We start from the raw sequence: 14341 nt of genomic DNA, 5'->3' as shown, positions 1-14341 counted from the left end.
ATTTTGAAAGTGAATCTAAAAACATCAGGTAAAAACAGTAAAGAACGACCTTTAAATACTGTCAAATTTACGTTGTTTTTTTTGTTTACAGTTTCTCTCAGTCGCTTTAGTACAATTCTCAGATCAGAATGAAATTCCCAAAACTATTTGTTCAATCTTCACATCATGATGTCACTTGTGCACATCATATAAGCAGTTTCTCACTTCTTTGAACAAGTTGCAATTGCTTTGGTACATCCATGCAAATGATTATGTACAATTCTCTGCTCTTTGCTACATTATCAATTGTTTATGTCATGTTGATCAAAATGTATTATATAGTTCACTGTGCAATAGTTTTACTCCTCAAAACACCTAGTCATTAGTTCATCGTATAAATCATTAACTGCAAAATGGTTGACCAAGTTGTCATAATGTGACAAACATATTTCGCTGCATTGCAAGAGAGGATATTCGCTGTGATGTGGATGAGAATTTGTGGCCTAACATACAGGAACGACAAGAGGTGTAGGAAGACCACACCAATTCCTATTGCACTGCCTGTACTGTTGGACAGAATATTGTCCTACCTTTTTTCCCTTTGTGTTGCTGTTTGCAGTGGGTTTTTTCTATGTTGGTATGACATGGTCTGTCAACAAATTACAATATGAACAATAAAAGTCTAAATGTGAATCTTGTCCAGTCTCTTGCAATCAAACAAAAAAGGTGTAACTTCCATTTTACTATAATTGTCATCAAAACTTTAGCCATAGTTTACATCAGAACCTCCCTCTAAAATACACAGTTATATTGACAACATGACTAAGTCATTTGAATGTCTTGTTCGTAGACAATGACACAAGGACTTGACATTCTGATGGCACTGACATGTTCAATGACATAAAGACTTAGTTTTGAGAGATGAACTAAAGATTTTGAGCAAGTTACAGGCTTTTGCAAGAAATCCATAGTGTTTTGCTGTTTGTACTAATTGTTTTGAGAAATGCACACGTATTTGCAAACTTATTGTATTAAATTGTACTAAAGCGACTGAGAAAAACTGTAAAGCCTATCTGTACATTTGTTTTGTTTTTATGAGACATGACATACTTACTATAGAATTACAAAAAATGTTGTTTTCTTTTTCAGACCAACGTCCATGTTTGGTTCTGTAGTTTGGCCAAAAGGAAGGCCTCCTACAGATATGCCTGAATGTGGTTTCAACAACGAGCTTTGTACGTGGCTGACAAATGGTAAAACACCTTCTCAAGATGACAGTGAATATGATTCATTTTAATCATTTTTTGCCTAAGGAGCATAGTATATTAAATTATGTCATAATTCCTCCTTCCAGATATTACGATGCTGGCTGTACTTGTGACTTTCCCTTTCATTGGTGTGGTGGGAATTCTGTTCATTGGGGTCCTCATGCTGCAGAAGTTCAAACTCCAGACACGACTGGATGACTCCTGCTGGTGGATCATCAACTACAGCGAAATCACCATCATCAGGGACCCTTCAGTATGAACACCAGAGAGCAGATTCATGAGGCAGGAGTGCACCTCTGTGTTTATGCTCCTTCTCAGTTCTGTTGCATCTTCTCCAGGGAACCCAGGGCTTATCTCAAAGCTCCTCCGGGAGTCATAGTGGAAGCAGTAGCTGCCATACTAATTTTTCCAGCAACAGCTTTGATCTGCGGGACAAGACGGGCAGAGAACACATCTACACCACAATCGGTCTTTATCAGGTAAAGCACTGGTCTAAGAGCAAAAAACCTAAGCCAGAGTCTCTGTTCTCTGCTTCTATTTCTAAAGCTATGGTCATACCAGCCTCGGCAACGTGCATTGAAGAGGCCACTTCCAATGAAAAGCCTAAGTAAATGGCCGTTTCAAAACATGCAGCCACTGAATGCACGCTGAAAGATAAATATGCCAATTTACACTGGCAGATTTTCTATTAAAACATAAAAATAATTCAGATGTAAAAAACATCTTTGATGTCAAATACAACTTTGTTTTTATTGTATATTTTATTAGTTATTTGGTTTGTCTTTGCTTTTCAAAATAATACAGTTCAAAATAGTTGAACCAATATATAAAATTAAAAAGAATGAAATATTGAAAGAGCACCAATATTTCATTTAGATTTACCTGTAACTTTTTAAGTGATAATTTTTAAGGTAGACGCATTTATTACATTGATTATTTGTCTCTCCGTGTTTTTTGTTTTCATTAAGGGAAATCAAGTGGCCATCAAGTACATCAACAACCACGTCAACTTTAACTTCCAGAAACCTTCAGTTATCTCAGAGTTTCACATAGTTAAGTTTTTGCCTTTGCCTTATTTCTATGGATATTTTTTCTTCGTTTATTTATCTAAACAAATCAGTGAGAATTGTGTACCTTTAAAAACATATTTGCTTTTATTTCTTTAACAAATAGTTTTGTTCATCCTCTAAAACAAACAGTTTGTGCCTAATTATTTTGACCTCTTTAAGAAAGATGAAAGAGATGAAGCATGAAAACTTGGTGCAGTTCTTCGGGGTTTGTATTGAGCCACCTACCGTCTGTTTGGTCACCCAGTACTGCAAAAAAGGCAGTCTCAATGTGAGTGCAATAAATCTTTTTCTTTTTACAAATGTGAAACTTTGAGCTTGTAAGTAGTCACCCTGTTTTGTAATTCAATTTCTTCAGGATGTTCTGAAGTCATCAGACGTAGATCTGGATGGGATGTTCAAACTGTCGTTTGCATATGACATTGTCAATGTGAGTGTGTTTACTAACTTATGGAAGCCCAGATTAGTCCTATTCCTTTTAGAACATACATAGATAGATAGATAGATAGATAGATAGATAGATAGATAGATAGATAGATAGATAGATAGATAGATAGATAGATAGATAGATAGATAGATAGATAGATAGATAGATAGATAGATAGATAGATAGATAGATAGATAGATAGATAGATAGATAGATAGATAGATAGATAGATAGATAGATAGATGGATTTAAGACTTAAAATTTAAGTTTTCAATTTGTTCACGATGACCTGTGATTTAGGGAATGGAGTTCATTCACAAGAGCAGCCTGAAATTTCATGGAAACCTAAAGCCCAGCACATGTTTGGTGGACAGCCGACTTCAAATCAAACTTTCCGGCTTTGGTTTGTGGGAGTTCAGACATGGAGACAAAAATAATGGAAATGGCCAGGAAATCATCAATTATGAGGGTAAGTTGATTCCCAAAAAAACAATAAAGCATCCTTAATTCTTCAAGTACAGCATTTGAGTTCAAGTAAATTCTTGTAAAGAGTTATGAGTTTGTTGCAGAGATGTACTGGACAGCCCCGGAGCTTCTGAGACATGTTGGACTTCCACTTTACGGAACACCTAAAGGGGATGTTTTCAGCTTTGCCATCATCATGTGGGAACTCATGTATAATGCTAAAGCTGGTCCGTATCAAGACATCAATTTGGACCCCAAAGGTTGGTAATTTTCCCTTTTTTCTTGAAATTCTTCCAGTATTTGGAATATTTTCTTGTAAAGTTTTTTCTGTGGGTTAAACCCATTCAACAACCCCCTATGTCTGGCTCGGATCTTTTACTCTAATAACATTTCAAAGTTTTGATCAACTTTCCTTTGCTCACTAAGTTTAATGTTCCATTCACTTCACCACTTCCAAAGTGGAGCCAGGAGATTTGATCACTGCTTTCCTGTTCTCAAGTTCTTAAGCATGTTCCCAGTTGCAAGGAACATTTCGTCTTCTTTGTCTATCTTATTGTGGATGTCTCGTTCAAACATGGTGATAGACATATAGCTGAAAAATTGTGACTGAAATGACTTAATTTGGTTGGGACCAGAAGCAAGGCCATGGGTGACGTCACACGCAATCCGTCCAGCAATATCATACAGTTAATGCATGCCCCTCAGTCTTCACCTCTGCCCCTGCCAACCTGGTCAGAGCTAAATGACATAAATGACAAAAATTGTAAAAACATGTTTTTTAAATAAAACGGCTGCTTAACTGTTAGTTATTCTCTATAGCAGGGTTGTCAAACTCATTTTTACTGAGGGCCACATCAGCATAGCAGTTGTCCTTAAAGGGCCAGATATAACTTATACCTGTAACTAAAGGTAATGAAAAATAAATTTAACTACTCCTTAATGTTAAATAACTCATTATTTATTTATTATGACTTTTTAAAGTGACAATTACAGTTGCATAGAAAACATATGTTTGCTTGTTACTCTAGCATAAATCCTTTTAAATTCAATTAGGTTATATTGACAGTGTTTAAGTCCTAATGCATAGTTGCCCAATCTGATATTTCAAGTGTGATTACCCCTAGATATGAATTAATACACACCAATTTTTTCTATTTCTTTTAAGAAATTAAAAACTTTTATGCTCTCGCGGGCCACATAAAATGACATGGAGGGCCACATTTGGCCCCCGGGCCTTGAGTTTGACACGTGCTCTATAGAAACGATTTAATTTTTTGGTCGCCTTGGTGTGACGAGCGGGTAGGTCTATGTAATTTTTAGAAAAATTAGCTCAAGTAAACTTGTGGATTTCCCTAGCAACAGAAGTGTTTTGTTAACCACGCCTACATTCCTTGTATGTTTATATTGTGTCATATTGTTTCGTTCATCTTGAGCCTTCTAAAACTTCTAAAACACAGATTTTTCATCATTAGCTTTCCAGTGTTGCTTGAGGACAGGGACGTGCACAAGATTTTAGAGGGGCAGGGGCTCAAAGTAGGAAATATGCAGGAAAAACAATTGTTTTAAGCCTAACTTTGAATGTAGAAACTGTCAGCCTCTCGTACATGAGCTGGGAGCTTGTTCCATAAGACAGGGGCTTGGTGGCTAAAGGTTCCACCTCCAACTGTACTTTTAGAAATTCTGGGAACCACAAACAGTCCTTCATTTTGTGAGTGAAATGTTCTGTTTGGTTGGTAAGGCACTATGAGATCTTTAATATAGGATGGGGTCATATCACGTAAGGCCTTGTAGGTTAGCAGGAGGATTTTGAACTTATTTCTAGAATCAACTTGGAGCCAGTGAAGTGAAACTTACACATGAGTAGTGTGTTCTCTTCTGCTAGTTCCTGCTAACAATCTTTCTGCAGCATTCTGAACAAGCTGAAGACTTTTTTAGGAACTTTACAAGTTCGTAAAGAGTTACAAGAATCAAGCCTAGATGTAACAAATGCATTGATAAGTTTTTCAGCATTACTTTTAGATAATATATTTCTGATCTTTGCACAGGTGAAAAAATGCAGTTTTACATGCCTGTGGTATGTGAGCCTTAAATGATAAATCCTGGTAAATGAAAACACCAAGGTTTCTAACTGTGGAATTGGAGGCTATACTTACGCCATCTAGGGAGACTATCTGATCAGACAGAGCATCTCTCAAGTTTTTAGGACCAACTATAATTACCTCAGTTTTTTCTGGGTTTAGGAGGAGGTAATAATTGTCTTCCAGGTCTGATGCAGGCATTAAGTTTGTCCATATGGTCAATCATGTTTAAATGGATAAATACAACTGTGTATCATCCACATAACAGTGAAAATTAATGCTGTTTCCTGATTATATTTCCTAAGGGCAAAACTGACCTAAAACTGAGCCCTGTGGGACTCCGTAGCTAAGTCGAATGCAATGAGAGGACTGTCCATTAACAAACTGTTACCTAGTGGATAAATAGGATTCAAATCACTGGAGGGCAAATCCTCTGATCCCTATGTCATGCTCTTACCTTTGGAGTAAAATACTGTGGTTGATTGTGTCAAAGGCTGCACTAAGGTCTAACAGGACCAGAATAGACAGTAGTCCCTGTTCTGAGGCCAATAACAAGTCATTAGAGACTCTAACTAGTGCAGTTTCAGTGCTGTGGTGTGGTCTGAACCATGACTGACAATGTTCAAAGTGCCTATTGTCCTGTAGGTGGTGGTAAAGCTGCTTAACTACAACCCTTTCTAGGATTTTGGAAATAAAAGGGAGATTTGATATTGGTCTATAGTTGGCTAAGTTGCTAGGATCTAAACTGGGCTTTTTCAGAAGAGGAAATATAGGAATGTGTGGTGCAATACCGGATTTTGTAGCGACAATTCTTTTTCTTGTATTTCTAGAAGGGATTTTTAAATATTAATACAAAGAAAAAAAGGGCACTAGGGCACTTTTTATGATGAGGCTTAAAGGACAGGTGCTCATGCACCCCTAGGGCCCTATCTGTGCACATGCCTGCTCAATTAGTTAGGAGACAATAGATCAAAATTCAGAGGAGGAGTTTAAATTTGTAGTTGTATTGAATATCTTTTTTTTTTAATTCAAGACGGTGGCCCTTCCCTAGGTCAACAAGCCCTATCCTGGTGGTATGTGAGGGAAATTATGTGAAGATTGCTCAAACTTAAGGTTTCGCTTCCCATATTTTTGAAAAAATTGTGAAAATCAACAAATGTCACCCTTTGCCACAAAATGGCCGCCAAGCTGTAGGTCCTGTGGCCATCCCATTTCAAAACTTCAAATTCAAATAATTTCAAAACTTTGTAGGATATCCCTGACACTTGTTTTTTGGCTTCGTCAGTGGATTTTGATATATTTTTTGAGCCCCCTGAGAGATTTTTTCTCCATTAATTTTTTTTTGTTAGTTTTGCCTGCTATAATGTAATCATTTTTTGGAGAGGGTTGTTCACTATCCCCAGAATTCTGATTCACAAGAGACTAGGTGCATACAAATTTGGTTGAACATTTTTATATGAGACAGGGTGAAAATATTGCTCAAGTCACAGCGATAGAAAAAAATGACCAAAAAAAATCTGCTCCTTGCAGTCCAGGACTACAAAAAACGTTTAACTCCAGAGAATTTAGGGACCAGATTAATCATTCTGAGAAATCCACTGGCTTTAAAATGTGTATTCTGCAAATAGTAACATACAAAATGTTTCTGTATTTCTTTCTCCAGATATTATTATACAACTGAGGATCCCTTTTCAAGGAGAACCTCTTCGACCAGTGCTGTCAGACCAGTTGTGTGATGAGAAGGTCAACGCACTGCTAAAGGCCTGCTGGTCTGAAAAGCCCGACCACAGGCCACCTTTTGCATCCATCCGGAGACGATTGAAGAGCATAAGTCCCGAGAGGTCTGTCAATGTGAGCCTGTATAATCACCTATCGTCATGAAACACATGATCATCAGTTACATGTTCAGAAAAAAAAACAGAACTAAAAACGGTTCCATATTTGTCATTTCTGCATTGTAGCCATGCAAATATCCTCGACAGCATGGTTGACAAGTTAGAGAAATATGCAAATCACCTTGAGGAGGTGGTGGAGGAGAGGACCAACCAGCTGACAGTGGAGAAGGCCAGAGCAGACAAACTTCTCTCCAGCATGTTACCAAGGTTTCTGCTTTAGAATTTTACATTTTAGCTCAAAATTAGAAATTGAGCCGTGAAAAGATAACATATTTTTCTTCTGCGGGTAAAAGTGTGCATGTAAAGTAATTTTATAAGTTGATTTATCTTCCATTTCAAGCATGCTCTATGTTTTAAAATGCAGTGTGCAGTTGCGTCTTGGTAAAATAAAATTAGAGAAATTTCACCACTGCAAGGCTGCATACTGAAGCTACTAACTGAAGCTAATTGCTAAATAAACTAACAAAGCATAGAATAAATATTTTTTTGTTCATGTTCCCTTTTAAGGTTTTGTTTTCCTTCATTTCCAGTCAAACCAAGTTTAAGTTGCTGATCATCCACAGCTGCCCTCTGGTACTCATCATCTTTAGTATAATTAGAGTCTGGTTACCTGTTTGGTTTTGGAAGATTGCTGCTGTCACCCAGAGTTTGTTTCTCCTTTTTTTTACCAGTATCGGTGCGGTTGTCCTTTTCATTTCATAGACGTGCCAACTATTTGAAAATTGATCATGGAGGAGAAATTAATAATTGAGGCTTGTACAATTATTTATTCTTTCATATATCAGAATAGAGCTGTGAAAGACAAAGCCTGGAGCAAGATTTGCACCGCTTCTACATTTTGCATCAAGCCTCTTCCAACTGTAGGTGGAGGACATGTGCTAGAAAACAGTAAATGGTGCATACTTATATAGCTCTTTTCTACCTTCTTCAAGGCCAAAAGTGCTTTACAGTCACAGTCCCATTCACCCAGTCACACACTGGTGGCAGCTCTGCTGCCAACCTCCCACCAGAGGCAAGGGGGGGGGGGGGGGGGGTTCAGTGTCTTGCCCAAGGACACTTTAACCCATGGGCATTCAAGGCAGGAATCGAACCTGAAATATTACAATCAGGGTTGACCACCCTACCGCTGCACCACGGCCGCCCCAGTAGAAACAGATAAAGAAGAAGAAGAAGCCCCACTCTGCTTGTACGGTCCGAACCTGCTAAAAGCGGGTCATAAAGAACGCCCATAAACATGCGTCCCATTCCCACTGTGAACATAGCGTGGGGATAATGTAAGATACAAACACTTATGGCGTATAGGTGATGCTGACATATGGTGCTACGCTCTTGTCATTTGTGAAATGGCCTTAGCGACCACATGCAAATGGTGTGTGGTGCGTGCGGGTGATATGTAAGCACCCACAAGACACCCCTCCCAAACTATGCAGTGATTGTCTAATGTTCTCATTCCTAACACTCAGGCTGCTGCAAGGAATGGCAGGAGTGTGAACTTATCACTTGAAGAGTAGTAATGTGCCCCTTGAACAGTGTGCAGGGTGGGGGGGGGGGGGGGGGGGGGTGAAAAATTCATGCCACATGCCTGTGTCTCACCTACTTCACCCTTACCCTTACATGCTCTTTAATCAGGAGCAAATTTGCAGTCTGAATACACCAAAGAAGACCCTGGTCCGTGACTAGGAACCCCTCTCAGACCCATCTTTCGAGGTGCTCTCGGTTCGTTTCCAATTGGACTGAACTTTGGTTTACTCTGAGATTTCTCAGTCTGAATAGAATCCATCCTGACCAAAACGGTCACCATAGCAGGTCATCACATGATGCAAACAGATTAGGAATTAGGAAACAGAAATAGAAATAAGCAATGATTGTCATTTTATCAAACAGAAAAATGGGTCCAACTGTTTGTTTGTTAGAACGTTTATTTTAACATAGCTTTAAGTGCTTCTTTCATGCTTTTCTGTGGAAAGTTTTGAACTAAAGCTGAATGCAGACCAAACGCAAGGTTCAGAACTCAATCCGGACCAAATTAAAACGACTTGGCCCAGACCAAATGATTTCCCAGTCTGAATACTCATTAACTTTCCCTGGAGCCTGTCACCCGCAACATGCCCATGGAAAAAACTGTGCGCTGATATTTTTTATCTTAAAATTTTGGTATGGACTACGTGTGCGCCCCACAGGTTTGTCCATTTGTTGCTCACAGACAGCCCGTATCCACACGTAAGGGCAGTGTGACTTAGGCATTTAGTCCACCACCCTTTCCTGACAATCGCTTTTTTTTACTGAGAAAATACATCTCCTTACCATAACTGTAATGTCCTCCCCGGGTCCTAAATTTTCCCGTACTTTGAAATGTACTATCAATCCAAATATTTTCTAAAATTGAAAAAAAAAATATATATATATCTGAAATTGTGATTGTGTTAAAAAATTAGGATTTTTAAAAAATTGAGTACAACTGAAAGAGTTTGATGCTTTATGAACGTTTTTAAGGTTGTATGATTTTTCTATCTTAAAATATGCTGAAGTAATCACTTTTAACTGGCACAAAGTTTGTTAAAGACTTGAACACTTCTCTTTTCATTTCTGTGGCAAAAAAGTTATTTTGCTTGATAAGTTATAAACCATAAAACACCAAAACAAAATGTCCAAGAATTTCCAAAATAAGAAGAACATTTTGAAACCAAATTGCCTTTAATAGCTGAAAGTATGAAGGAGTTCTGTACTGAAGTGAAAGCAGGAACTCAGTATTGCTTTAACATTTTACATTGCAGAGGCAATCATCATGTTCTGTTGTTCACACTCATGGCTTTTTGTAGGTACATTGCAGATCAGCTAATGTCGGGAAAATCAGTGGAGCCACAGAGCTACGACATGGTGACCATATTCTTCTCTGACATTGTCGGCTTCACCTCCATGTGTTCGGTCAGTTCAGCCATGGAGGTGGTAACATTCCTCAATGACCTCTACAGCCTGTTTGACGACATCATAAAGATGTATGACGTGTACAAAGTAAGGAGCAGAGAAAACTTACATGCAGACAACCTTATTTGTCAACACATTTACATTTATAAGCATTTGAATACAAATAAGTATTTTTAAGAAATTTTTCAGACTGGCTTGTTTGTCTTTTAATGAATTTTGAATGTGGTTCATCACAAAGCTAATGCAGAGTGGAAATAGAACAAACAGAATAAAAAAACATAGAGAAACAGAACAAAGCCAAAGTATGTTTTTAAAAAGACTTGCAAAATGACTTTTGCTTGAATAGTCAAGTAACTGAAATGGCAACTGGGATGTTTTCAGTCACTTTCTGCAAATCTACATCAAGTATTTTAGTTACAATAATAAACTTTTCTATTATTGTCTTTTGCTGACTGTTAGCTGTTACAAGGGCAAATACTTATTTATTTACATTAATGTACTATTAAAGTTATTAATACATTAAAAAATGTTGTTGTTAGTGCTCTCACCTCACAATGAGAAGGCCCTGGTTCTCATCCTAACTGGGACCTGTCCAAGGTGCACCCCGCCTTTGCCCAACAGCAGCCGATGACTAAACACAATTCTTACTATATTAAGATAAAACCCCTCTTATTTTGTGTCTCCAAAAGGTAGAAACTATTGGTGATGCATACATGGTAGCTAGTGGCCTTCCCATCAGCAATGGAAACAAACACGCTTTAGAGATATCCACAATGGCTCTGCATTTCCTGGCCGCTATCAAAATCTTTAAAATACCTCACATGCCAAATGAGGGCCTTGCAATTCGCATTGGCATACATTCTGGTAGGTGCTCTTTTTATGTTTAAGTTTTATTTGATAGTTTAATAGTTCTCTTTTTGGTTTGGAGCTTTATTTTGTTATTTGCAGTTTTAAAGCTTTTTTTGATATTTCATTTTAAGACACGTGCAGATGATAGAAAATAGATGATGAAATTGTACTTAACCAGAAATCCAAAACAATGATGTTAGTTTTGTCAGATATTCCAATTCTCTTACATTACTAAAATCAAATATGTGACATGAAGTTATTATTACAGGTCCAGTGGTTGCTGGAGTGGTGGGCACTACAATGCCTCGTTACTGTCTGTTTGGGGACACGGTGAACACGGCTTCTCGCATGGAGAGCAACAGTTTACGTGAGTGTCGGCACTTTTGATCACGGTTGGGGGGATTATTACAGGGTTAGAAACTGCTTCCAGAAACAAAATTCTGAATTTTATTTACATGGTCATAATAAAATAATGAAAGGTCAGAAATATTTTTGTGGCAACAACTGGCTTGATTGAAATTGAGCTTTTGTTTTTTACATTAAAATAGGCTTTTTGTGTCCAACAAAAGCACCAAGATCTTTTTGGTTATCAATGCTGTCAACAAAAACACAAAATTACAGCTGATGTGTTTTAAATACTATTTTCTGTTAATTATCCCAACTTTTTGAAGCATGTTAACAAAGCCTTATTGTAACGGGTCTAGCAAATGATCAAAGTGTTAAACCTGTTTTGATACTTGTAAAAAATTGCTTTCAATTATCTAAAGCATTTCTTGCTTTAATTAAATATATTTACACCTGAAAAAAACATCTAGCTGTATGTTTCACTGACTTAGCAATCAGTAGCAATCAAACAAATATAATCAAGAACCTAAATGACGAAATCTATAACCATTTGGTTCATGATCAAACTTTCCTTAAAAATTCATTGTCTATAACTTGGTTCATGTTTTCTACCCTGAAGTGAATTATCTTTTCATTTGGGGCAGTAGAAAGGCTTCCCCTGCTCATTTCAAAAGGGCTGGTTTGGTGAAATCTCAAAAACGCTTTTGGCAGGAAAAGCTAATTTTCAGCTAATTTTCTAAAGTTTATGGTGAGACTATTTCCTTATTGATATTCATTTTTAATGGCTACTTTCTGTATTGAAAGAATGTCAACTTTGTTAATAATTATTTTTCTACGATACAGTTACATCATGTTAAAAATGTGTGGTTCAAATTTGAGACAGTGGGTAAATAATGTGCTTTTTCTCCTCAAAGCTTGTCAATATTTTCGCATCCCGAACTAACATTGTTGAGAGCAAAAACCTAACTCATCATCCAACGTCTGTCACAAGAACAGTCAGATGGCTGGATCCAAGTGCAGCAGGTTTATTAGCGAAGGTAAAAGTCCACAATGCTAAATCAAGGTCAGTCCGGCAGGCAGGGGTCAACAACAGGCATAAAAGCATCAGAGGAGAGACAGGGTAGTCAGAGTCCAGGCAAGAGTCAGGGCAGGCAGCAGGAAAACAGGGTCAGAAAAGGAAGATCAGGTCCAACTATAATGCTCGGTAATGAAGGCAGAGTGGCACAAACAATACTTCGCACTGAGCTTGACTCAGTACAGTATTCAAGTATGCTGTGGTTGATTGAATGAATGAGAGTCAGGTGTGCAGCATCCAGAAAGTGTGTGCTGGGGTTGCTGGGAACTGATTGTGGCTAGAACTCTGGGGACTGTTCAGTGACCAGAGGGGGAGACAGAGCTCCTACTTCTGACAGTCGCATAATTGAGAGCTCTGAAATATCGATACAATACCAAAAAGAAAAAAATACATTTTCCACTCAAATCTTTTATATAGTGGGCTTTAGAAGGTTAATCAAAACATTTTCACTCCACAGCCCTGAAGATTCACATTTCTCAGTCCACAGCAGACATTCTTGTCCTGGCTGGATCCTTCGAGATGGAGGAAAGAGGAGAGATTGAAATGAAGGTGAAACACTCTCCTTATTTTTATGTCTGGTTTGTGTTTTTAACATCTTAAGATCCGACTATAGTTTATCTCCTGACAGGGTAAAGGATTTCAAAAGACCTACTGGCTCCTGAAAAAAACTGGGTTTAATCCTCCTCTTGTGGCCCCAAGCTCATCACATGCAGACAGTCTCAAACTTCTGAAAGAGGTACACAAACAGAAGAAAAAAATGTATATTTGAGACTTTTCCTGAAACAGTTTTCTGTTAGAGACTGAGGTAGACAACGTTGTTACAAATAAAACAGAGTAGAATGATGGAAAAATGTTTTAGACTATATTTACACAGACAGTGAGATTTTTGCTAAGTTTGTTCCCATCTTTGGTAATGTGGAAAATAGAAAAACAAAAAACATGATTCACATTTTTACTATTGGACAGAGGTCCAAAAATACAACATTTAAAACCCACTCTGATAAAAAATAATAAATATTCCTCACCATTTTTGTTGCACCACTGTTGTTGGGGTTGGGGTTGTGAGGTGCAGTGGCGTTTTTTCCTGTGGGCAATGTGGGCAGTCGCCCGGGGCGCAATGAGCTCCCCCCAAAAAACAAAAAACGTTAGATTCAAAGATGATCTGATTGGAACTTTTAACAAACCCCACAGTATTTTTAGTTATAGACCAACTATAGTCTGTCCTTTATAGTATTTATATATTGTGGTAGTAAACATGAACATCTGGTGTAGAAATGATTTTTCTAGCTAAAATAAAATGTGAACCCAATTCTTTTTTAATTACTGTATTTGTAAAAACGTTATATCAAAACCTTGCTAAATCAAGGTAACCAATTTATCACGTTGAGATGTTTTTTTTCTGACTGGGCTGATTATCAGGATCTTGGAGAGTGAGAGAACATCTGAATAAAGTGTTCTGGGAGACGTGCAGAGTTATGGAAACTACAGAGGAATTAAGCTGATGAGTCACACAATAAAGCTATGGGAAAGAGTAATAGAAGCTAGGCTGAGGTCAGAAGTGGACATCTATAGAAAACAGAGTGGTTTCATGCTGAGGAAGAGAACCACTGAGACAATATTTGCCTTGAAGATACATTTGGAGAAGAACGGAGAAAGTCAGAAGAAGCTGCATTTAGAGAAAGTTTATGACAGAATGCAGAGAGAGGAGGTGTGGTTTGGATGACAAAATCTGGAATGACAGAGTTATTCAGAACATGTATGAGAGTTTTAAGACAGTGAGATGTGGTGTAAGTGTGACAGAGGAATTTAAGTTAAAAGTTGGACTACACCAAGGATCAGCTTTCAGCCTCTTCCTGCTTGCAGTGGTGATGGACAGACTGTGATGTTGGGCGGCAGGGGCTCAGGTGATAGAGCAGGTTGTCCAATGACACAAAGGTCGGTGGTTCAATTCCCACTCCCCCCAGCCAG

General features: G+C 37.9%; 1 protein-coding gene across 1 annotated transcript; it reads left to right on the top strand.

Moving 5' to 3' along the window:
* Positions 1-3851: 3851 nt before the first annotated feature.
* LOC101172201 (guanylate cyclase 2G-like) lies at positions 3852-13807 on the top strand. Its single transcript, XM_023949799.1, has 9 exons — positions 3852-3855; positions 6948-7125; positions 7246-7386; positions 9999-10191; positions 10794-10968; positions 11222-11320; positions 12831-12922; positions 13002-13109; positions 13793-13807. Exons 1-9 carry the CDS (start codon positions 3852-3854, stop codon positions 13805-13807), a joined length of 1005 nt encoding a protein of 334 aa, XP_023805567.1.
* The last annotated feature ends 534 nt before the right edge of the window (positions 13808-14341 follow it).

The sequence above is a fragment of the Oryzias latipes genome, chromosome 19 (assembly GCF_002234675.1).
Source record: "Oryzias latipes chromosome 19, ASM223467v1".
Taxonomy (NCBI): Eukaryota; Metazoa; Chordata; class Actinopteri; order Beloniformes; family Adrianichthyidae; genus Oryzias; species Oryzias latipes.
This window is presented reverse-complemented; position numbering and strand designations above follow the sequence as displayed.